Source organism: Chanodichthys erythropterus, chromosome 16 (assembly GCF_024489055.1).
Source record: "Chanodichthys erythropterus isolate Z2021 chromosome 16, ASM2448905v1, whole genome shotgun sequence".
Taxonomy (NCBI): Eukaryota; Metazoa; Chordata; class Actinopteri; order Cypriniformes; family Xenocyprididae; genus Chanodichthys; species Chanodichthys erythropterus.
Genome location: NC_090236.1, coordinates 3,214,784 through 3,238,243, shown reverse-complemented (window position 1 = coordinate 3,238,243; position 23,460 = coordinate 3,214,784). Strand labels below are relative to the sequence as shown.

Genomic DNA, 23,460 nt, shown 5'->3' with positions numbered 1-23,460 from the left:
CGCCGCTCTAAAAGAGCGATTTTCAGCGGTTTTCACCGCTCTAAGAGCTTCCGCGGCCCTCGCCGCTCTAAAAGAGCCACCCAATTGCCGTTTTCACGGCAGCGGCGTCTCACGATGCCTCGCCACTCATGTGGTACTTGCAGGGCCCCCCTGCACGACGACGATGGACACAGCGAGTGTGTTGCTTGCCTGGGCAAGCCCCACGCAGACGGAGCGCTCGCTGGAGACTCATGCCCGCACTGCGAGTGTATGAGTCCCGCTTCCCTGCGCTCGCGGGTCGCCTTCTTCACTGAGGGCGATCGCGCCGCTCGCGCCCTCCCGTCTCCTTCCTCCCGCGAGCCGGTGAGGAAAAGACGGCGGGGTAGAGCGACTCAGCGCCAGGAGTTGAGCGAGCTCACGCCGGCCCAGCCCCCGCGTGCCTCGCCCTCTCCTCCCAGGGAACTCTCTCCCGTTCTGTTCTCTCGCCCTGAGCAGCGTCCCTCCGCAGAAGCGAGTGACCTCGTCTCATTCGGGGGAACAGACGACGAACAAGACGACTCCATGTCTCTTGCGGCTTCCGAAGCGGAAGGATGGGCTGGCGAGCCGGAAGACCCCGCTCCACCGCCTCCCTTGGAACCCATCGAGCATGGCCAGGGCATGGATGCCGAGCTCTTCCGCATCCTGTCTAGGGCCGTTGAAGAGCTGGACCTCGAGTGGGCCCCTCCAGAGGAGCCGTCTTGCAGCCGCCTGGACGAATGGTTTCTGCCAGGCCGCCGCCAAGCACCTCGCCAGCGTTCAGCGCCCTTCTTTCCTGAGGTCCACGAAGAGCTGACGAAGTCGTGGCGCGCTCCTTACTCTGCCCGCCTCCACACTACGCACCGCTCCGCCCTCACCGCCGTCGACGCCGCCGAGGAGAAGGGATACGAGCACTTGCCACCCCTAGATGAAGCGGTGGCTGCTCACCTCTGTCCTCCCGCGGCTGTGGGTTGGAAGACGAAGAGGGCCCTTCCTTCCAAGCCCTGTCGGACCACCTCTACTCTGGCTGGACGGGCTTACACCTCGGCGGGCCAAGCTGCCTCTGCGCTCCACACCATGGCCATATTTCAAGTATTCCAGGCCAAACTCCTCCGCTCTCTGGATGAGTCTGGAATCGACGCGCCAGCCTTCAAAGATCTCCGCAGCGCCACGGATCTTGCCCTGCGAGCTACGAAGGCTGTGGCCCAGGCCATCGGTCGTTCCATGGCCAGCCTGGTCGTGTTGGAGCGCCACCTGTGGCTCAACCTAACGGAGATCAAAGACCTAGACAAGACGGCCTTCTTAGACGCCCCGGTCTCGCCTTCCGGTCTCTTCGGGCCTGCAGTGGATGGCTTCACTGAGCGCTTTACTGCCGCGCAGAAATCGTCTCAGGCTATGAGGCATTTCTTGCCTAAGCGCTCCAGCTCCGCTTCTGCGTCTAGCCGCCCCAGGACTGCGCCGGCTCAGCAGAACAATCCAGCCCCACCTGCAAAACAGGCAGCGCCGCCCCAGGAGCATCGCCAGCGCTCGCGCCCTGCGAAGCGCCCTCCCTTCCCGAGGCGCCAGGGACCCCGGCCCAGGATTGTGCTGGACCCGGTGCCTCCGAAGTCGTCCTGATTCGTCGGACAGGAAGAGCATGGGGGACCGTCCCGTTACGACCGGACCACCCCAAAAGCTCCCACGAGTAATTTCCCCTCCGCCTCGTTTATTTCCGCGCGTGGGAAACATACTCCAAGTGACAGCTGGGCCCACACCTGTTGCGCCCACCCCAAACGCCGTTTTGACGGCGAACAAATTTTTACCTCATCACAAAAAGAGCAAATTTCCTCTTCCACCCCTCGCGATGTACGACCCTCTCAACGGCGGTCTGTCACCCAACATTATTCAACCCCTAGCCACTCGGGCCGAGGCCTGGCAGGCCATCCCCGATGTGTCAGAATGGGTCATGGGGATCGTAAACCAGTGCTACTCGCTCCAGTTTGCACGACGGCCCCCCCGCTTCGCCGGGGTGCTTCAAACGTCGGTCAATCCGGACGACGCTCATGTCCTCCGGGCCGAAGTCATGTCGTTGCTGGAAAAAGGAGCTGTGGAAACGGTTCTGAATCCCTCTGAGACAGATGGGAATCCGGGTTCTGAATTATCTCGACGACTGGCTCATCTTAGCCCGTTCGCGAGTCGAGCTGGAACGCCACAGATCCGTGCTCCTCAGCCATCTACAATGCCTGGGTCTCAGGGTCAACTTAGCCAAGAGCTCGCTATGCCCCACTCAACGAATCTCGTTTCTGGGAGCAGTTTTCGACTCGGTCCGTATGACGGCAGTAGTCTCGCCAGAGCGCGCCCTGGCAATTCAGCAGCTCACGGCATCTGTCACGAACAAAGCCTATCTCCCTCTGAAGTTTTTCCAGAGGCTGCTAGGGCTGATGGCTTCCGCCTCCCCGGTGCTGCAGCTAGGCCTTCTTCGGATGCGGCCTCTTCAGTACTGGTTGAAGTTCCGGGTTCCTCCCAGCGCATGGCGGCACGGCCGCCTATGTCTCAAGGTCAATCGGGCCTGTCTTCTAGCCCTGAAACCTTGGATGGATCCAGTATGGTTCCAGCGCGGAGTCCCTCTACGGGCGGTCTCACGGAGGATGGTGCTCTCAACAGACGCCTCCAACTTGGGCTGGGGCGCTGTGTGCGAGGGCAGACCGGCCTTCGGCTCGTGGAGCCACGAGGAAAGCCATCTACACATCAACTGTCTAGAGATGCTAGCAGTGATGAAAGCCCTTCAGTTCTTTCAGGCTTACTTGACGGGACGTCATGTTCTAGTTCGGTCAGACAGTATGACGGTGGTGTCATACCTGAACCACCAAGGCGGTCTTTCGTCCAGCCGCTTATGCGCTCTGGCGAAACGTCTGCTGGAATGGGCTCTTCCGAGGCTTCAGTCGCTCAGAGCGACTCATGTTCCTGGCAGGAACAATCTGGGTGCGGACATGTTGTCACGGAGCAACATCCCCTCCGACGAGTGGATGCTCCACCCCCAAGTGGTCCTCACGATCTGGGAGCTCTTCGGGGAGGCAGAGGTAGACCTCTTCGCCTCAGAAGACAACTCTCATTGCCCAACATTTTTCTCGAAGGATGTAGATGCTCTGGCCCACACATGGCCCAGCACGCTCCTTTATGCTTTCCCTCCGATCGCACTGATCCCCCAGGTCATCAGGCGTATCAGAGAAGACCAGCACAGAGTCCTTCTGGTGGCCCCGCTCTGGAGGAACCAGGTTTGGTCCTCAGAGCAATTCAGGCTCTCTCTAAGAGCCCCGTGGCCGATTCCCCTGAGACGGAACCTCCTCTCTCAGGCAAACAGAACAATCTGGCACCCACAGCCGCAGCTCTGGGCTCTGCACCTCTGGTCCCTCGATGGGAGCCGACTAGCCTCCCCGAGGACGTCCTAAATACCATTTCTCAGGCTAGAGCCCCGTCTACGAGGCGCCTCTACAACCAGAAGTGGTCAGTCTTTGTTGATTGGTGTTCAACACGCAACATAGACCCTGTGGAGAGTGACGTATCTTCCATACTGTCTTTCCTCCAAGAACGCTTGGAAATGGGGCGCTCCCCTTCCACGCTTAAGGTTTACGTAGCAGCCATTGCAGCGTTCCACGCTCCTATTGCTGGCCAATCGGTGGGACGAAATGGGCTTGTGATCCGTTTTTTGAGAGGTGCTAGGCGTTTGAATCCTCCTCGCCCTCTCACTATTCCCTCCTGGGACCTCTCGTTGGTCCTCAGGGCCTTGAAAGGAGCCCCATTTGAACCAATGGGTTCAGCCGACCTCAGGCCCCTAACGCTAAAAACCGCTCTGCTACTAGCACTAGCATCGGTAAAGCATGTTGGCGATTTGCAGGCCCTCTCCGTGAACCCTGCATGCCTCGAATTCGGGCCTGGTGACTCTAAGGTCGTTCTGAAACCTAGGCATGGCTACGTCCCTAAAGTGCTCTCAACTCCGTTTAGAGCTCAGGTCATCTCGCTCTCTGCTCTTCCTCCCTCGGCGGACGAACCAGAGCTACAGCTACTCTGCCCAGTCAGGGCATTGAGGACCTACATAGACCGATCACAGTCTTTCAGACAGTCGGATCAGCTTTTTGTTTGCTTTGGCGGCCGCACCAAAGGGTCTCCGGTCTCGAAACAACGCATTTCCCGTTGGATAGTGGATGCTATTAACCTGTGCTACTCCTCACTGGGCACTAATTGCCCCATAGGAGTCAGGGCCCACTCCACTAGAGGAATGGCTTCCTCGTGGGCTTGGACCAACGGAGTTTCCATCCAAGACATCTGTGAGGCGGCCGGCTGGTCTTCGCCGTCCACCTTTGTCAGGTTCTATCACCTCGATGTCCCGACCTTACAAGCTCGGGTCCTGTCGGTGTGATTAGCGGCCTTCAACAAGTCCCGCTTCACGCCACCATAGGAAGTATCTTCCTTCAGTGTAACCATGGGTTCGGTTAGGCTTTGCCTCCGCTTGTCCTTTTGGCCCCCCTCTGGGTTGGCCAAATGCAAGCTATATCGTTCCCAGCCGCGGCACGGCGTGGTTGAATTCGTTCCCCATACGCAGTACGAGTGAAGTATCGAAAGGGAACGTACTCGGTTACTAACGTAACCTCGGTTCCCTGAGATACGGAACGAGTACTGCGTCACTTGCCGTGCCACGAGGCTGCGGCTCAGGGTCGTCGCTTCAGTCGATTGACACTGAAATCCTATGGCGAAACGCCTGCTTATATAGCCCTATACCCCGCCCATTTCGGCGGGAATATTCGCGCGCTTTGTCGCCATAGGCCGCGCAGCTATGCCGCGCCGCCATTGGTTCAACAACTTGTCTATGAGTGAACCAATGACGGTGCAGTTACACTGCGTTATTGAAAAAGGCTTCAGCAGCGGGGAAAAACGGAGACCTTTCCCCATACGCAGTACTCGTTCCGTATCTCAGGGAACCGAGGTTACGTTAGTAACCGAGTACGTTATCAACCAGCAGCAAACTCGAGGTGAAGTGGGGCGTGGCGCGCGCGCGCGAGCGTGCGGGCATGAATGGCGTGTCGCGGAGTGAGGGATCTGAACTCGACAAAGCCGACCTGATATAGTATTTTTTTATTATTATTTGTTTTACACAGTAAATATATTTGTTTGACAGGGAAGCTAAGCGCAAACAGGAATATATATTCATTTATTAAAAAAAAAAAAAAGCACCCCAGAAAAAAGGGCACTTTCTCTCGAGGAAGAAAAAGGGCAGGGGCTCAAGCCCCTTTTTTGTCTATGTGTGCACGTGCCTGATGATAGGTGTATCTTTCTCATAGGTTTGGTCCAGTTCCTCCCATGATGATGACTGGAGGGGGGTGATCAGGTCAGATCTTCTAAAAACACTTCCTTCCAGCCAAGACTGGCATGATTGCCTCATATCACTCAGAAGGCTGGCCAGTGACCTCTTTGCCAAGAGATAATAGCAAGGCTGCATTTTGCACTGAAGAGAAATGGAACCATTGCTCCAAAGGTCACAATAAACATGAATTGAATGTAAAAATAGTATGACTAAAGCAGAAGTGTCCATTTCCTTTCTTTTTATTCTCATTACTGTCTAGGAGAAATCAAGTGATCTTTTCAGTGATATTTCCTTTTCCATGAGATCTGTGCATATTTACCATCAAGATTTATTTATGAGACATTAAGAAAACTAAACCACATTGTCACATTGTCCTCTATTTTGGCACATATTTTTCTGCAGGGTGCGTGGGTAGTGGTCTATGACAAGGTCAGGCGTATTGGGGTGTATTTGCACATTGCCCTGACAAACATGCATTACCCATTACCGGAATATATAACAAACAGAAAAAGCTAACAAATCGGGGTGAAAGTCCCCTCGAGCACTGTATTAAAACATCTCCTTCAAAGCATCTGCCAGTTAGAAGAAATCAGCATTCGTTGTGTATCGTGTATCACATTCATTGATGCAGCCATGCTTATGAACACTTTATGGAGTGCCGTTGGCTCACTAATGGGTCTGTTTTATTTTGGGTTGCAGGTCATGGTGCCATGTCTTCCTCCAGCCCCTCTCTCCATTTCTCGTTTGATTACTGATGAGGTAAGAGGATTTAAAATCATTGTCTTTTATACATACACTTCATGCTTCTCTTACTGTATAGTGAATTCATTTACCTTATAAGCTGAACAAAATCTGGTAAATTTTGTGCTGTTTATCTCACAGGCCTCGCCTTTGACTTAATGCCTGCTTTCCAGATCTTCTGTAAATTTATTCATGTGGGAAAATAGTTTAGTGAACTGATCGCATATAAAATGAATTGTGCGAATTATGCGTGTCGAACCCTGCACCGACCCTGATGTTGCAGCAAAGTAATGTCACCAAAGTTAGTCTTGACTAAATCGTTAACCAAAACTAAAACTATTAAAAACATTTCTGTTAATTGAAATGAAGCTGAAGATGAAATTAAACCTTAATATCAATATTCTTTTTGTAAAAAAACTATAAAATGACAAAAGCACATAATAAAATTAAACTAAAATTAACATGAAAAACATAAAAATAAAAGCTAATTCAAAATATCAATAAAACTATAATAAAACCAAAATAAAATCTAAAATAACACTGCTTTGTTGAAGAATGCAGAGTTGTTTGTAATATATAGATTTTCATGCTGATTTAGGAATTTGAAATGGACTGAATTTATTCATATTATAGGCTAGGTCTGTTGTTGCCTATTTATTGTATATTTTACATATAGGCCTACTTCCTGTTACAATATTTATAAAAATATTTCTTTAAAAACAATCCTGTGCAGTATATGGGCTCTTGGCATTTTGTGGCAGTATCTGTATGGGATGAAGACGATCTTAAGGATTTCAAGGCCTCCGACAACTCTATGCTTCACATCCAGAAAAGCGGTGATGATATCCTGACTGTGACTGAGTCCTTCAGCATGTGAGTGGAAAAGTACACACACACACACACACAAATTAACATATGGACATATTACTTTTCAAGTATATTAAAATAATTTTGTTTATATCTCCACAGTGCAGACCAGTGTCAGAAAATTACTTGGACCTACAATACGTCTGTTCTGGACCCTTTCCTGTTTAGAAGTGGTAGGAACAAATGTATCTCATAAGACTGAAACAATAATTCAGCATCTATTATTCATGTTGAACATCACATAAAGGGTTCAACTCAATCTCATGGCATTTGCATTTTGGTGAATTGGTCTATGAATCTGCTTACACCCCAGTGACTCACCCAATGAGGTTAGGGGAGGAGCCAGTCTGTGTTCGTGATTACGTTTTTCTAGAAATCATTCATTTTTGTTCACAAAAATGCAATTCACATTGTACGAATTCATTCAAAATCGCCTCATTTACATTTTACAGTGAGATTGGGTTGGTTCATATCAAGCAGTTTTCTTCCCAAAGAACCTTTTATAATGTTAATCATTATTTAGGCCTAGTGTTTTCTCTCTTTTTTATTTAAAGATGAATAATTTCTCATGATATTATTTCCCCTTTAAAATGTGTCACGTATGAGCAGATATGGATGCCATTGCACTGGTCTGGGATGGCAAGTTCGTAAATTGCCCTTCATGCATCATAATACTACATGTGGATGGGGATGAAGAAATAAGTACTATGTTATTCGGTCAGTATCATCTTTGATCATTGTATCCCACCACCTATGTGATCAGAGCAACATGTTAAACTGGACAGCAATGAAAACAACATGCACCCACCTCTGAAATCTTTAAAGGATTAGTTCACTTTCAAATTAAATTTTCCTGATAATTTACTCACCCCAATGTCATCCAAGATGTTTATGTCTTTCTTTCTTCAGTAGAAAAGAAATTAAGATTCCAGGATTTTTCTCCTTATAGTGGACTTCAACGGACCCCAAAAAGTTGAAGGTCAGAATTACAGTTTCAGTGCAGCTTCAAAGCATTCTACATGATCCCAGATGAGGAAAAAGGGTCTTATCTAGAGAAACGATAGGTCATTAAAAACTAGCTCTCTTCTTCTTCTTCTCTTTTTGAATTTCAGCAGTGTAGACGCTGCTAAGTGTATTACTGCTCTCCACAGGTCAAATTTTGAACTAAATTGTCATGTACAATATGCTAGTGCAAGTATATAACAATTAGTTCAAACTTTGACCTGTGGAGGGCAGTAATACACTTAGCAGCGCATACACTGCCGGAATTCTAATAGAGAAGAAGAAGAAGAGAGCTAGTTCAAGATGAGTGTTTGTGGTTAAAAGTATATCATTTTTTAAAACTTGTCTGGGATTGTGTAGAACGTTTTGAAGCTGCACTGAAATTGTAATTTTGACCTTCAACCATTTGGTGTCCATTGAAGTCCACTATTATGAGAAAAATCCTGGAATGTTTTTATCAAAAACCTTAATTTCTTTTCTACTGAAGAAAGAGACATAAACATCTTGGATGACATGGGGTATGTAAATCATAAGGAAATTTTACTAATCCTTTAAGTATAATCTCTAATAGGCTTCTATGTGCTGCATGTGAAGTTGCAATGCAAAGTAATTCACTTACACAACAGACTTTTATTCATAATAAAAGTCTGTCTGTCTGTCTTCCACTGAAGATCGGGGTGAAAAAACACCAGATGAAGTGATACAGAAATTTAAGTCAAAAATGGAGTGTCTATATATGGAAGATTTCTACAAGACACCTCGTGAAAAAGGTTGGCCAAAGTTTGTCTCTGATGCATTTCATTCTTCACCATGATGATGAAATTATGAGTCTGTAGTTCCATTGTTTATGTAAAACTATTTATCATGTATGTATCATTTATTTCAGCTCAATGTAAATTTGATGCAGCAGCTTAAAACACAGGGGTAAGTGCAAACATTGTGTTTCTAAACTGACTTCTGTTCTGTTTTCATTGAAAATTACACTTCTTTTTTTTTTACTTTTTTTTTCACACAATGTCTCACTCCTAAAGGTCACGAACAGATGCGGAGATCTTCATAGTCCAGATCAACAATAAATTACTGCCTTGATGGAAATTAGGATTCACTGTTACTGGTCATCTATTATTTGCGTTTTCTGATTTGATATATTTTTGTGAATGAGATTTCTTCATAATATATAAAATCAATATTTTGAATGAAACAGTTTGTGTTTTGTGAGTTTGGCTACACACTCGACAACACTTCTGAGATGGTGAATGCAGCTACAGGTCACTAAAGTGTCTCCAGAGGCACTAAATCCATATTAAACTCACTAAACACCACAAGAGAATATAATGAAATATATCAAATGTTAGTTAACAGATCAGAAAAACCCATTAGAATTAACTACAGGGACTTGTTTCCCCCTCAAATCGGAGTCATTTTTCCTAAGCTCTGGGTAATTTCTCAACCTGCAACCATTAAATAAGATTATTGTTATGGAACCCAATCTTTTAACAAATAAAACAGACTGAATAATGTCTGGAGCAAATTTGTCAAAAATGAAGGCTACAGTGTGAATTTCAGTCCATCAGTAAATGTAGGGCCATTACATTACTTGTTGATATAACTGCATGCAAGAGCAAAAACAATCAACAGTGATTCTGATCCAGCATGAATTTTAAAAACAACCATATTGAAGAATATCAGGATAATACAGTATACATTTGCATTAAACAATGCAAATAGCCATGTAACTTGATTAAAGAAATAAACAAAAACTAATATATATATATATGTGTGTATATAAAACTTTATTGATGAAACTTTGTTTTTTCAAAATACACTGTAAAACTAACCTTAACAAACACATCTGTTTTAAGGCATATTATTCCTCTAATACTATCCAACATAGCAAATTCTGTTTGTGCAAATTCTATAAATGCATTTCCTTTTAACATTATATTTTACAGTGTATACGAAACACATACAATTCACATTTTACTTTCACATGCAGTGGAATAATAGTAACTAAAGTTTTTACTATTTACAGTAATCTTTAGTTTTCTTGTGACACAGATTGTTAAATGCAGTTACAGGTTCACTGCAGTCATCAAAGCTCAAAGGCATGATAATTTAATATTTAATATAATAATTTGCCTCACTGAATACTGTAACAGTTTACTAAACCGTGAATACATTATAAGGAACTGGACAAATCAGGAGATGCATTTATTGCACTTCCAGCCTAATTTTACAGTATGCTTTGGCATGAAATTACATCCAAACATAATTTGTCAATGGTTTAAAGCCGTCATATTGGAATCACTTGCCTTTTAACTCTGTACCCAGTGACTTATTAATTAGATAAAAAAGGCAATAATAAATAAAGTAAAAAAAAAAAAATACACAACCTTTTTTTATTTCCTGTATATTTTTTTCAAACATTTTTATATTGTCTCTGATAGGATATAAATGATTAATTGCTTATCTTCCTCATCTAACTGATTGTTTTAATAATAATAATAATTATTATTAGAAATATAGCTGCAAGCAGCAATTACAGGACCAAGCACAGCAACAAAAACATCATGTAAATGTTATGTAAATCTGATTGGACATAACATTCATGGTGAGGACTTTAAGCTTAAAAGTCCATAAATAGAATTTTGACCAACAGGTGGCGCTATCAGCCTTTTAATAAGGATTGTGGCAACTGCACACATTTTTGCTGAGATATAGCATCAAATCCTTTTTAGCACCCTCACCTTTGAAACTTTTGTGCTTGGCCCTTAATAATGACACATTTACAGAACACTTTACAGTAAATATTGACTATTTTATAGAGCAATATTCGTTCAGTCCTGCACGCAAATGTTTCTTTGCTCATGGGCCCTACAAAAACATTTATACAAACACTGAAAACAATACAATTCATTTAAACACTTTAGATATATTGGCTACAAGATAAATGCATTTGAATGATTCACTTATTTTTCAACTTGGCTTGGTCTCAAACAAGTTTGCTTTCAGATTTTTAAGCATAAACCTCTAAAACTGAAGCGCTCAAATGAACACTGTTTTATTCTTGCTTTGCATTTGTTTCCTCATGAATGTCTTTGTTCTCTTCAAAACTGAGCTGCCTTTATAAAAAAAACCCTACAAACTGAGTCTTTGTAAGAAAAATTATTTTTTTTTCTTTCTTCATCCTAACAAAAACAATATTCCCTCCAAAGGATACACTTAATGCATTTTGGTCATGTTGTACAGATAGCTTTCTACTCAGTTTTCTCTTAAAAGTGCAGTAAGTGATTTCTGAGGATCATTGTTGAGCACTGCTGATATTTGAAATCAACCTAAACAGACATGCAATGCAAGAATGGATGTCTCTTTTTCATAGCTGAAGCGAAGCAAAATAGAGCTTCACGAAAAATAAAAAGAAGATGAGGAACGAATGACAAGGAAGAACAAAAAATGAACATACAGTACACAATACAAGCATTGTTAGTCGCCAGCAGCATGTATTTATAACCAATGTTACTCATGTATGGAGCAGAAACAATGCAACCTCGGCGTTGATTTTCAGGCCTTCCTGCTTAGATCTCTTCAGCGCTGGAAAGCTTTTCTAATATTAACGCAGGTCCCTAAGCTCTCGCCTGATTATCTAGCTTCTTTTCCATTGTTTTTCCTCTGACCTTTTCTCTTTTGTAATGTCTCTCAGATATCTCTCTTTCTACAGTCTTTCTTCAAATCTCATTCTCTCCTCCCACATCTTGGGTGGACACGCCCCCTAATGCTGATTGGCTACAAGTGTGTTGTGGTGCTCGGTCCGATCCACTTTCAACAGTGTTTTTTTTTTTAGAAATCACTTACTGCACCTTTAACTTTCCGTCAGAGCAGTTGCCTCGTATGAACGTGACAAAATTATACACATATTATACAGTAAATCGAGAACATGTTCTCTTTTGGCAGCACTAATTCCCTGCAAACAGGATTTACTTGTCTTAATAATCTAGAGAAAGTCCCTGTGAAATAAGAGCTTTAAATCCTATTTTAAGTGCAATAGCATTACAATAAATCTAATTATTGTGCTCCCATTAGAATTTCAAAAATAGCATATTCAAATTTCAGCCCTCTTGAGTCACACAGCACAGATGTGAGACTCTAACCCTGGCAAACGGCAATAAAACTCCTGTTTTGTATAACAAAGGCACTTGACAAATATGAGGCATCTGTGCAAAACTAAACTGGCACTTCTTTTGCTACAACTTCTCAAAAGTTAAAGATTTTCTGCAAAGCCATTATATTAAACTTGGTGTTGCAGTAAAACATTTCTGAAATCAGTATCTGATAATCTGAGCAATATACCTGATGCCCTGGTCTCCATGTCAGAGAGCCCAACCAAGCCAAGCTGACGCATTTACAAACACAACTGACACATTTTACTTCTACGTTCTGTCATGCAGGGCATCTCCACTGACTCACAGAGAATCCCTCATAATACAATCCAGTCTTTCGTTTTAGGAAAATTAATCAAATTCATAAACTTTTACTCAAAGATCATTCTGTATTGATATGTCAATATCAATTATCTCAGCATGTAAAATTTCCTGTGAGTTATTTGCCATCACTGGTCCTGTTAACAGTATTTCTTCTATAATTATTATTCAGAACTCTTTAGCTGATCAGTGAAAACACCACTACAAAAACTGATATGTAACTAATATTTAACGCTGATGCAGGATGCGTGTCCACACACTCACTTCTTCTGGCCTTCACACAGATGTGTGTATGTGTGTACGGTTCCTCCTCACTCATTTCTTGAGGTGATGTCCTAATGTAGAGACACAAAATGGATGTTAGATTCTTTATTTAGTCCCATTTCTGTCTCTGAGTACAGAAGCTTCATACAGTCAGGATGCTATTGTGAATCTGTACACCCAGATTCTCACCTCAGTCTTTGCTCTCCTCCAGCGCACTGCAGTCCCAGGTTTAGACATACCTAAAGAAGAATGATTTTAAAATTAATTTCTAACCTTTTATTCAAAAACAGAACTGATAGTGCAAATTCACAGTGCAAAAAATCCTCAGAACCTGCAAAACAGGTTGCTCTTTTAACATCCCTGAGCTGTTAAAGTAATAAAAAACAAAAAACAAATGAACTAACAAATGAAACATACACATGTATGCTTTACATCTGCCAAATATATAGTTTTTTTTTTAAATAAAAGTGCACAAAAAGATGTATATTTTTGTTTAAAGGGACCTGAGCTGTCAGAACAATACTTTTTTTTTTTTTTTTTTTTAAATAAAGAAAAATACAAATCAGAAAACTTAACAGGATTTGTTTGAATGGTAGAACTTCTTCTCTACACTCACTCACTCACTCACTCACTCACAAATATATTTGTCAACAATAACCGATATGGGACAAAGCACAGAATAAATACATGACAACAGATCAGTGTTAATTTTGACAGCAAATTTTTATTTAGTTTTAGTCATAGTTTTTTACTAAAATGCCATTCAGTTTTAATCATGTTTTAGTCATTTGAATTGTTTTAGTAGTTGACTAAATATCACAAGATTTTTGTTGACTAAATCTAACGGGTTTAGTTAAATTGTAATGCATTAAGAATTTCTCTAAAATTTCCAAACCCATTATATACTCCTGGAGAAAACATCTACTGTATTAACCTATTAATATGAATAATATTAAAATTTGAACATGCAATACAGACACAGATTTAACTGCTGTGACATAAAAAAAATATTATCTTATAATTCAATAAAACCACTCTTCCTAAAGAAGAACACAATGTCTTCTTTTCAATGAATGATATATGCATTCTTTATAACAACTTGCATACAACATTCCTTATGGATTAAATATAATTCATATATAATAAATCCTTATTAAAGCTAAAGAGCAGCGAGTGATTGTCTCTGTCTTTTGTTGTTTGATTAATATTAACCCTTTCGAGCGTGAGTTTAAAATATTGTAACTGAGTTTTTTTAAGGCGACCGTTATTTTAGAACGTTTGCCTTTAATGTTTCCATAGCGACGCGTCTTGCGTGTCACGAGCGCTGAACGCAGCCACAATAACACTGTATGACAGATGGATCGCTATTATTTTGTTTTTCCTTGCTTATTTAAAATATTCACAAACTTGCTTACTCTCCGATAGTCTTTCCTCTACCTCCGCTCTGCTATTTATCTATTTATTTTTGCTCTGCTTCTCAACCACGCTTTTTTATACTCAAACATCTCCGCGTCTTATTGAGAGGCGTAAAAGTCGCGTGACACAACGAATCGATAGTGAAATTCGTTGCCAACTCTTTTAATAATCAAATTTTATCGATTTTAATGATTCGTTGTTGCAGCCCTAAATCACAGACTGTTGTCTTGGAAGTATGACCAAAATAAGAATTTTCACTGGAAAATGTCATCTGAACAAGTACCAAATCTGCTTTTGTTCTGACCTACTAAGAAAAAAGCATTACAATAACTCGCACTACCAATGGTGATTAATTCTAACAATCTCTTAGCTCTATGACATCAAACAGTGAAAATTATTATTATTGTTGTACTTTGTTCTCAAATTGTTAATGTTAACAACGTCAGCATTGTGTGACTACATGTATTTAGTGTGTATTAGTGTTACCTGTAGATTTCAATTCTTTACAGTCTAATCTTTAATTGTCAATTTGTCAAACCATACAATCCGCCATCAAAATGATAAGTTTAATTATTGCAGCTGCTGTAAGAAAAGACTATAAATGATCCACTGCCTGCAGCATCCTCACATGTGATATAGCCTACTAGCTGGGACTCGTCCTTTATGTAAACAGATGTGATGTAATGACGCAAAGATGAACGGTGGCATGCTTGAATTTCCTGTGGAATCCTACCAGTACTGCTCGGATTTGAAAACATTACAAGCTTCCTGCTGTGAATTGGGCTAAGATAAGGTTCTGTACTTGGTCAAAAATTGATTTTGGATCATTTTTAACCAAAAAAAGTTACAGACTGCAGCTTTAAAGGGAATGTCTGTCTTTGTAATTTAAAAAAATAATCTCATTCTGATGAAATTGATGTGTATTTTGCCATTTAAGAACATGTCAGAATTACAGAAGTATAACAGTGACTAAGCTTGCTTGACTTTTACTTGATTTGGTTACTTACATATAGATGAAAGCAGAACCATGAATGCCACTGCTGCAGAAACACCTCCCAGCAGCCACCTGTGAGGATTATGACATCATTAATCTGTGAGAAGAAACGCTCCACGCATTTTCACTACTAATAAGCCACACAGACAGAAATCTCTCTCTCTCTCTCTCTCTCACACACACACACACACACACACACACACACACACACACACACACACACACACACACACACACACACACACACACACACACACACACACACACACACACACACTCTTTCATTACCCAGAAGAGATGGCAATGCAGAGGCACAGAGTGAGGATGAGGAGAAGGACTTTCCGGAGCACAGTTTCTGAAACAAACATAAATCACAATCTGTTTCTAATTTTCCATGTTCATCAAAAACTCACTATAGTCAAGGATTATACTCATTTTTCTCACCTGACGATGTCTTGCTGGGTGAGCTATAACTATTGAGGTGACAGACAGATGGGGGAGGAACATCCAGGAGACCAAAACATTGATTGGCTGATTGGCTGAATTGTTCATGGGCAGAGCAAGTCTCGGACGGCGGCTCCTCCTCTTCTTCAAGCTGAGTCTGAGGAGGCACTTTATCAGAAGAGGAAACAGGATCTGTGGGATCTATAAAGAAACACACACATATGTTCACAAAAAATGAACAAGCAACTAGCCGTTTTACAGATCCAAACTAGAATGCCCCTAACCATAGGTGAAGCTGATAGGTGTATCTTTCTCATAGGCAAAGCTGTGGTCCAGTTCCTCCCATGATGATAACTGGAGGGGGGTGATCGGGTCGGATCTTCTAAAAACACTTCCTTCCAGCCAGGACTGGCATGATTGGCTCATATCGCTCAGAAGGCTGGCCAGTGACCTCTTTGCCCGACGCCTTCGTCTGAATATGCTAACAAACACACACAAAATAAGGTTTTACTATTCTGCCAGATCTAAAATTGATTTTTAACCCTCAGAGAGCCCAGCATTGATATTTATGATGTATTCTTTTTTCACCCTTAAAGAGATAGTTCACCCAAAAATGAAAATTCTGCCATTTACTCAGCCTCAAGTTGTTCCAAACCTGTATGAATTTCTTTGTTCTGCTGAACACAAAGAAAGATATTTGGAAGAATGTCAGTAACCAAACAGATCTCTTCCCCCATTGATTACCATAGTATTTATTTTCCCTACTATGTTAGTAAATGGGGGGCAAGGTCTGTTTGGTTACTGACATTCTTCCAAATATCTTTCTTTGTGTTCAGCATATTTATTGAAAGCTAGGTATTAAATATTTGCTTTTTACAAACATTGCAATTCTACTTTTTAGAGTCTCTACAGGTGCATTAAAGGGTTAGTTCACCCAAAAATGAAAATTATGTCATTTCGTTCCAAACACGTAAGACCTCCGTTCATCTTAGATATTTTAGATTTAGTCCGAGAGCTTCCTGTCCCTCCATTGAAAATGTATGTACGGTATACTGTCCATGTCCAGAAAGGTAATAAAAACATCATCAAAGTAGTCCATGTGACATCAGTGGGTCAGTTAGAAGTTTTTGAAGCATCGAAAAAAAATACACTTTGGTCCAAAAATAACAAAAACTACGACTTTATTCTGCATTGTATTCTCTTCCGGGTCTGTTGTCAATCCGCGTTCACGACTCCGCAGTGACGCTGCTGACGTGTTATCTGGTGCGCCCGAGCTTGGTTTACAGTCTGAGGGAGACGCACGCTGTTTACACCATTTACACATTTACACCACCAGGTCTCCATTGCCTATGGAGTCAAATTAATGCCTTAAAGTTTTGCACAAAAATAAAGTTTTGCAAAACACAAAAAAGAATTGAGCAATAAAAAAATGTTTTGCAAAAAAAAAATTAAGAATTGCAAAGGAAAAATAAAGTATTGAGCGGAAAAAAATATGTTTTGCAAACAAAAATAATAAATTGCAAAATGAAATAAAGTAGTGCAAAAAAAAAAATATAATCAATTACAAAAATCAGTGACAGCTGTAATCCTATTTTATCTTTGCCACATATTTTTCATGCTCAAACCTACTAAATCATTTGCAACGCTCATTTTATTCTGCGTTTCAGTCAAGTGTGCGCTCACGATACCGGTTTTCTTTTGCGCTGCACTTTTCTGTGCGGATCTCTTTATGGCACTGGTTTGACGTGGGGGTGGAGTCAAGAAACGGGGGCACGCCCCCGCGAAATGCATTGGAGGGAAACGTAATCGGCGACAGGTGAAATAATTCTTTGACATGGTTAAAAATAATGAATGGTTTGTTTTTGTTGGTTTGTTTAGCATATGTTGTCGCCGATTACGACCCCCTCCAATGCATTTCTTATAGTAGGGTAGAGTGGGGGAAAACGCCCCCCTGGGGTAAAACGCCCCCCACCTGTTTTTCTCAAAATAAGCACTAGAGGTAGTCAATATACATTTTCACTGTTGCTATGCACTACGTTTGACAACGGGGATAAACAAATCTCCTTGGAGAAGCTGAAACCAGCGATGTATTTGAAGAGAAGAGGATTACATGGCAAGCGCTATAATTTTCCGATATTAGTAAAGTGTTTAAGAGAATATTGTTCTGCAGGAAATCACAATGATGTGTGATAGATGAATAGTGAAGTCTCTAGTTTGAGAGGATATGTTATTTATAAGGAATATAATTATATTTTAAAAATTAAACATTTTTTTAAAAAGTCGTAGCTTGTGGGGTAAAACGCCCCCTACGCTGAGGGGTAAAACGCCCCCCAGAGGGCATAGTTTCTCTCTATCATAATTACTATAATAACATATTTCTGTCTATCAAATCCTTTGTTTTACACTTAATGCAGTATAAATAGGTGGTAAAATCAAAATATTTAAAGAAAATTAAAGGAAATAAAATAAAAATTACCTCAAGTGAGCATTAGGCTAGCTTGATAGCACAGTTGGCTCACTGATGGAAGGTGGTTAGGAGACCCAATGAAATGGGGTGGCTTTTAATGCATTTATTGGATATATTTTACTACATAAATATACAAATTTATAAGTTTAATATTTATTTAGGGTTTTCTGTTTGTCTTGGTGATAGTGGTGAACAAATACATCAATTATCAAATGTTAAAAATTTGGATATGTTGGATATTCCTCAAATAAATATTAAAAATATTAAATATATAGGCCTATACATGTTGATACATTACTTGCCTTTTACTTTTAGAGATTAAAAATTAGTCTGTTCATTTTGCTGTTGATCTATGAAGCGAACTGGTTGATAAAGAAAAGGGGGCATTTTACCCCACCTTGGGGGGCGTTTTACCCCACCGCTGGGGCAAAACACCCCCTTTGTACAAAAATATTTTCAGTCAAAATACGAATTAATTATGAAGGCTGAGCAATTTTAATATTTGGTGAATAACTCCTGCCATACTCACTCAAAACCAGGATGGCAATTCTAGTCACATTTATGTTTTGTTTCACTGTAATGTCACATTTTCCTTAAGGGGGGCGTTTTCCCCCACTCTACCCTAATATGACCCGTTGCGCTCTGTCTCACTGCCTGTATCCACTTTTGTGTCCTAACATTCGTTTTTTGGGGTCGACAGCTTATAAAAACTTATTTCTGGGTTTTTTAGCTTGTTAGCTGTGCAACTTGACACACAGCACCTTTTAGGCATTGTTCTGTTTTTTGTAATGAGTCAGAAAAGACAAGAAGGCAGCCTGGAGACAGTTGGATTGTTTAATAAATGCGCTCTGTCTCTATGCTTGATCTGTTCTGTTGCGATCTGCGTCTCCTGCCGATGACGTGTTTCACGGGGGCGTGCCCCCGTTTCTTGACTCCACCCCCACGTCAAACCAGTGCCATAAAGAGATCCGCACAGAAAAGTGCAGCGCAAAAGAAAACCGGTATCGTGAGCACACGCTTGACTGAAACGCAGAATAAAATGAGCGTTACAAATGATTTAGTAGGTTTGAGCATGAAAAATATGTGGCAAACATATAATAGGATTACAGCTGTCATTGATTTTTGTAATTGATTATATTTTTATTTTTGCACTACGTTATTTTATTTTGCAATTTATTATTTTTGTTTGCAAAGCTTATTTTTTTATGCTCAATACTTTATTTTTCCTTTGCAATTCTTTATTTTTGTTTGCAAAACATTTTTTTATTGCTCAATTCTTTTTTTGTTTTGCAAAACTTGATTTTTTGTGCAAAACATTAAGGCATTAATTTGACTCCATACATTGCTCTTTGCTGCTGTGTAGGAGCTTCTTCCATCGCTCTTAGTTCTTCGTCCGTGTATTCAGGTTCAAATAAATATGGCTGAGCAAAAAAAAATGCAAGTCTTCCTCTGTGTCGAAATCCTTGTTTTGTTTACAGCGTGTGTCTCCCTCAGACTGTAAACGAAGCTCGGGCACACCAGATAACAAGTCAGCAGCGCCACTGCGGAGTCGTGAACGCGGATTGACAACAGATCCGGAAGAGAAGACAATGCTGAATAAAGTTGTAGTTTTTGTTATTTTTGGACCAAAATGTATTTTCGATGCTTCAAAAACTTCTAATTAACCCACTGATGTCACATGGACTACTTTGATGATGTTTTTATTACCTTTCTGGACATGGACAGTATACCATATACACTTTCAATGGAGGGACAGAAAGCTCTCGGACTAAATCTAAAATATCTTAAACTGTGTTCCGAAGATGAATGGAGGTCTTACGGGTTTGGAACGACATGAGGGTGAGTCATTAATGACAATCATTTTTGGGTGAACTAACCCTTTAAGAAATGAAGTACGAGAGCCAACAATATATGGTGAATATACTATAAATGTGTAATGTATTTTAGCAAAGGGGGAACGAAATCCATTTTATAAACTTCAGTATAACTGCAACTGAACATGAATAAATAAAGCAAAGAGAAACAAACATTTAAAGTTTTAAAATATTGTTGAGTCTGAATTCATTCATAGTCACTGCACACACAACAACAGGAAACACTGACATGAATCTCACCGGACAACATTCTCTTTGTATGAGACGCTGGTGTGTGAGGGAGTCAGGGTGACGTTACCCTCGTCGTCTGTGCTAAAACTGTCCTCTGTCAGTACATAATAACCGTTGGCTAGTAGGCGGGGGCTTCGGCGACAGGCACACACGGAGCCTGTCAGCGGATTGGTGGAGAAACACTCGTAGGAGGAGTCAGAGAAGTGGGAGACGTCAAGACTGAAAGAGAGAAACAGCATTAATGCACACACACATTTTTTTTACAGATGCTCAAACAAGAAAATAACAAGGAAGAAGCTATGAATATATGTTGCTGCTGCTTGTATACATGCTTGTACCTGTGACAAATATGTTCAGCCTCCTGCCTCCTGGTCTTAATCGGAGAACCTATGACAAACACCAGGTCAGTCTTATCAATGAATGTGCTCAAGATAGACAAAGAATGAGAGAGATGTGATATGAGGGGATACGTACTTGTAACCGCTCCCCTGAAGAAGAAAGCCATGGCTTACGCTGCTCCCAAACCTATAATACACAAAATAACATTCAGCTCAAATGGATAGTACATAATCGATCAAATGCATACATATTGCTCATATGAAAGAATTTTTGAATTATTTTTATTTCTATTATTTCTTTTTTTTTCCTCACATTGATTTTCTTGAATGATTCCTTGCACCACATTAAGGTCGTACAAAAAAAATTCTAAAATGAAGATCAAATCAAAGCAAAAATAAATATAAACGTACATGATTATATATCGATATGAATAAACCAGTACTGATAAATAGTGATACTAAAGAATAATAAATAAAAAATACAAAAAGTAACACAACATATTTGCTCTCTGGGAACAGGACCAGACAATATTTACAGATCACTTTCCTGCAATAAAGCTAAAGTTATTAATGAAAAACAAGGTGAATAATATAAGTATATAAGTAGAAGTATTTCTTTAAATCCTTAAAATTATCTCTGTATTGAAGTCTTAAACAGAATGTTACATTTTTTCTAAGTTAAAAAATATATATATTAAAACAAAAAAAAATGGCTACAAATTAAATATGTAAGATAATAAAATATAATAAAGGAAATTATATCATTTAATTAGACATGGAAATGGAATTACAGGCATGCTTTTTTGTAACAGGTTTCTAAAGAAATTAGGTCAAATGAGAGGAAAGACTATCATTTATCATGTAATTAAGTATTTCTTGTTTTTTTCTTGTTAATATTGTGTAAAATAGATCATTAGATGTCAAATAAAATAAATAAATAAATAAAAAAAATACATGTATTTCATAAAATAATATGAACCATTTAATGAAAAATGGGGAGGGGTGTCTGACAGGATGTAAAGGGAGCAGGATGGGGAGGGGGGAACAGGGAGCCATGATGATCCAAAAGGGGATGATGCTGGCAAAGTAGGTGGAGACCAGTTACTGTACTTCCTGTTAACCACTTCCTGGCTGGAGATAACCTGATTGGCTGATCAGACTGTCGCGCATGTGTGTGTGCTGCAGCTGATATCAGAGAAGCCGAGGAGACCAACGGCAAAGAAAGAGGGAGCACAATGAACCCATGCTCTCTCTCTCCTGCACACACACAAAGCAGCTTGTTTGTTTTCTCAAAAATCTGTTCCCAGAGTGATCACATGACACACTTCTTCAACTTATGTTTGCGTTTGAACAGAAAGTCCCCAAAACCCTCACACTCATTTCCTGTAGTCTCTGTGAGTTAGAAACACTAAATGACTACAAGATTATGAAAAACAATACAACATGATTAGTTTAACTGAAAGTTGCAAATATATAAAAAACAAGGAAAACAAAACCATGGTGAAATGTTGATATTGCAGCAGAGTGTAAGCTGCAATATCAAAGCATTACTCAAATGCATGCCAACCACAAAACCACACACATGCACACAAACAGAGCTTCTTAAGCTCAAAATATAAATCCAAAGAAACAACTGATTTCTATTGGCTTTACTTCCATTCTTATGTAGGCTACTTCATTATTTAATGAGAAATTTTGATTGTGATTTAACCCATATAAGACTCAAGAGAAACAATATTTTACAAAAATTTGATGTTTTGGGCTCTAATATTAATATTTTAGGATGTAATGTCTATTTCTCAGTCCTTTTAGGTTGTTTTCTGAGATTTCTTTGTTTATTTGTTTTAAGTTCTCAAAAAAATCTTAATGTACAGCACTTTGGTCTACCTTGTTTTTATAAATAAATAAAATGGTCTACCTTATAGTTTTAATAAATAATTTGACTTAATATTAATAATTATAGTACACGATTAATTAAATGAAATAACAGAATAATTACTGTTATTTACCTCAGAATAAAAACTTGTGTGCAAACGAAATCTGGCGTCCTCTGTCTGTCTGATTCTGCGCTCAGACTCGAGTCTTTGTTGCGCGGCCTGCAGCAGATACGAGATGCGCGAGACACATTCGCACAGTTAAGAGTTTATGATGTATATGGTAATTGTACAATTTCATAAATCTAAAATCTCGAAAAATAATATATGATGTGATTATGCTGAAGCGCGTAATGCGATACTAACATCCGGTTTCTTCTCGCCACATTCTTTAGCGCTGAATCTGCCCTGTATCTACTGAGTAAAACAAATACAAGTAATAAGATTAAGAAAGAAGAGAAAAACATCACTTACCTAAACCACGGAGAATGCTGATAGCGGTGCGAATCCAGTCTGTCCGCTTACTTCCAAACATTGACATGCATAAAGAACCACGCCTACAGTCAGAGACCAAGAGAGAGAGAGAGAGAGAAGAGGGTGGAGGGCACTGTTCAAAACAAAACTTGAATACAAGAATACATTAGTGCAAATGCATCAGTAATGCAAACATATTTGATCAAATTAATTGTATTAATATTTGTTTGTCACACTGGACAAGATTCACCCCAAAATGAAAATCATTTACTCACCCTCATGTAATTTCAAACCTGTATGACTTTCTTTTTTCTGCAGTGATAATGACAAAAAAAGTTGAAATGGTGACACAAATTCACAGCTATGACATACCTCATAATTATTCAATAGATAATAATTGCTTTAACGAGCTCATTTTTTCTGTCTAAATGAATACAAAATATTAGCTAACTGCATAAGTTGAATTAAAGGTGCCCTAGAATTAAAAATTGAATTTATCTTGGCATAGTTAAATAACAAGAGTTAAGTACATGGAAAAGACATACGCTGAGTTTCAAACTCCATTGTTTCCTCCTTATATAAATCTAATTTGTTTAAAAGACCTCCGGAAAACAGGCGAATCTCAACATAACACCAATATTTGCATATGCCAGCCCATGATCGA

General features: G+C 40.4%; 1 protein-coding gene across 2 annotated transcripts; it reads right to left on the bottom strand.

The window, feature by feature from the left end:
* Window positions 1-9,288: 9,288 nt before the first annotated feature.
* Window positions 9,289-22,897, bottom strand: tmem71 (transmembrane protein 71). Of its 2 annotated transcripts, XM_067363258.1 has the most exons (11): window positions 22,797-22,856; window positions 20,762-20,815; window positions 20,585-20,635; window positions 20,449-20,497; window positions 20,120-20,329; window positions 15,823-16,019; window positions 15,539-15,739; window positions 15,383-15,449; window positions 15,108-15,166; window positions 12,874-12,923; window positions 9,289-12,755 (listed from the first exon to the last, which is right to left on the bottom strand). In XM_067363258.1, the coding sequence occupies exons 3-11, from the start codon at window positions 20,613-20,615 to the stop codon at window positions 12,732-12,734; spliced, it is 888 nt and encodes a 295-aa protein (XP_067219359.1). In that variant the 5' UTR covers window positions 20,616-20,635; window positions 20,762-20,815; window positions 22,797-22,856; the 3' UTR covers window positions 9,289-12,731. The 2 variants fall into 2 exon arrangements, with proteins under 2 accessions (XP_067219359.1, XP_067219358.1); XM_067363257.1 differs by lacking the exon at window positions 20,762-20,815 and having other exon boundaries at window positions 22,797-22,897.
* Window positions 22,898-23,460: the final 563 nt, after the last annotated feature.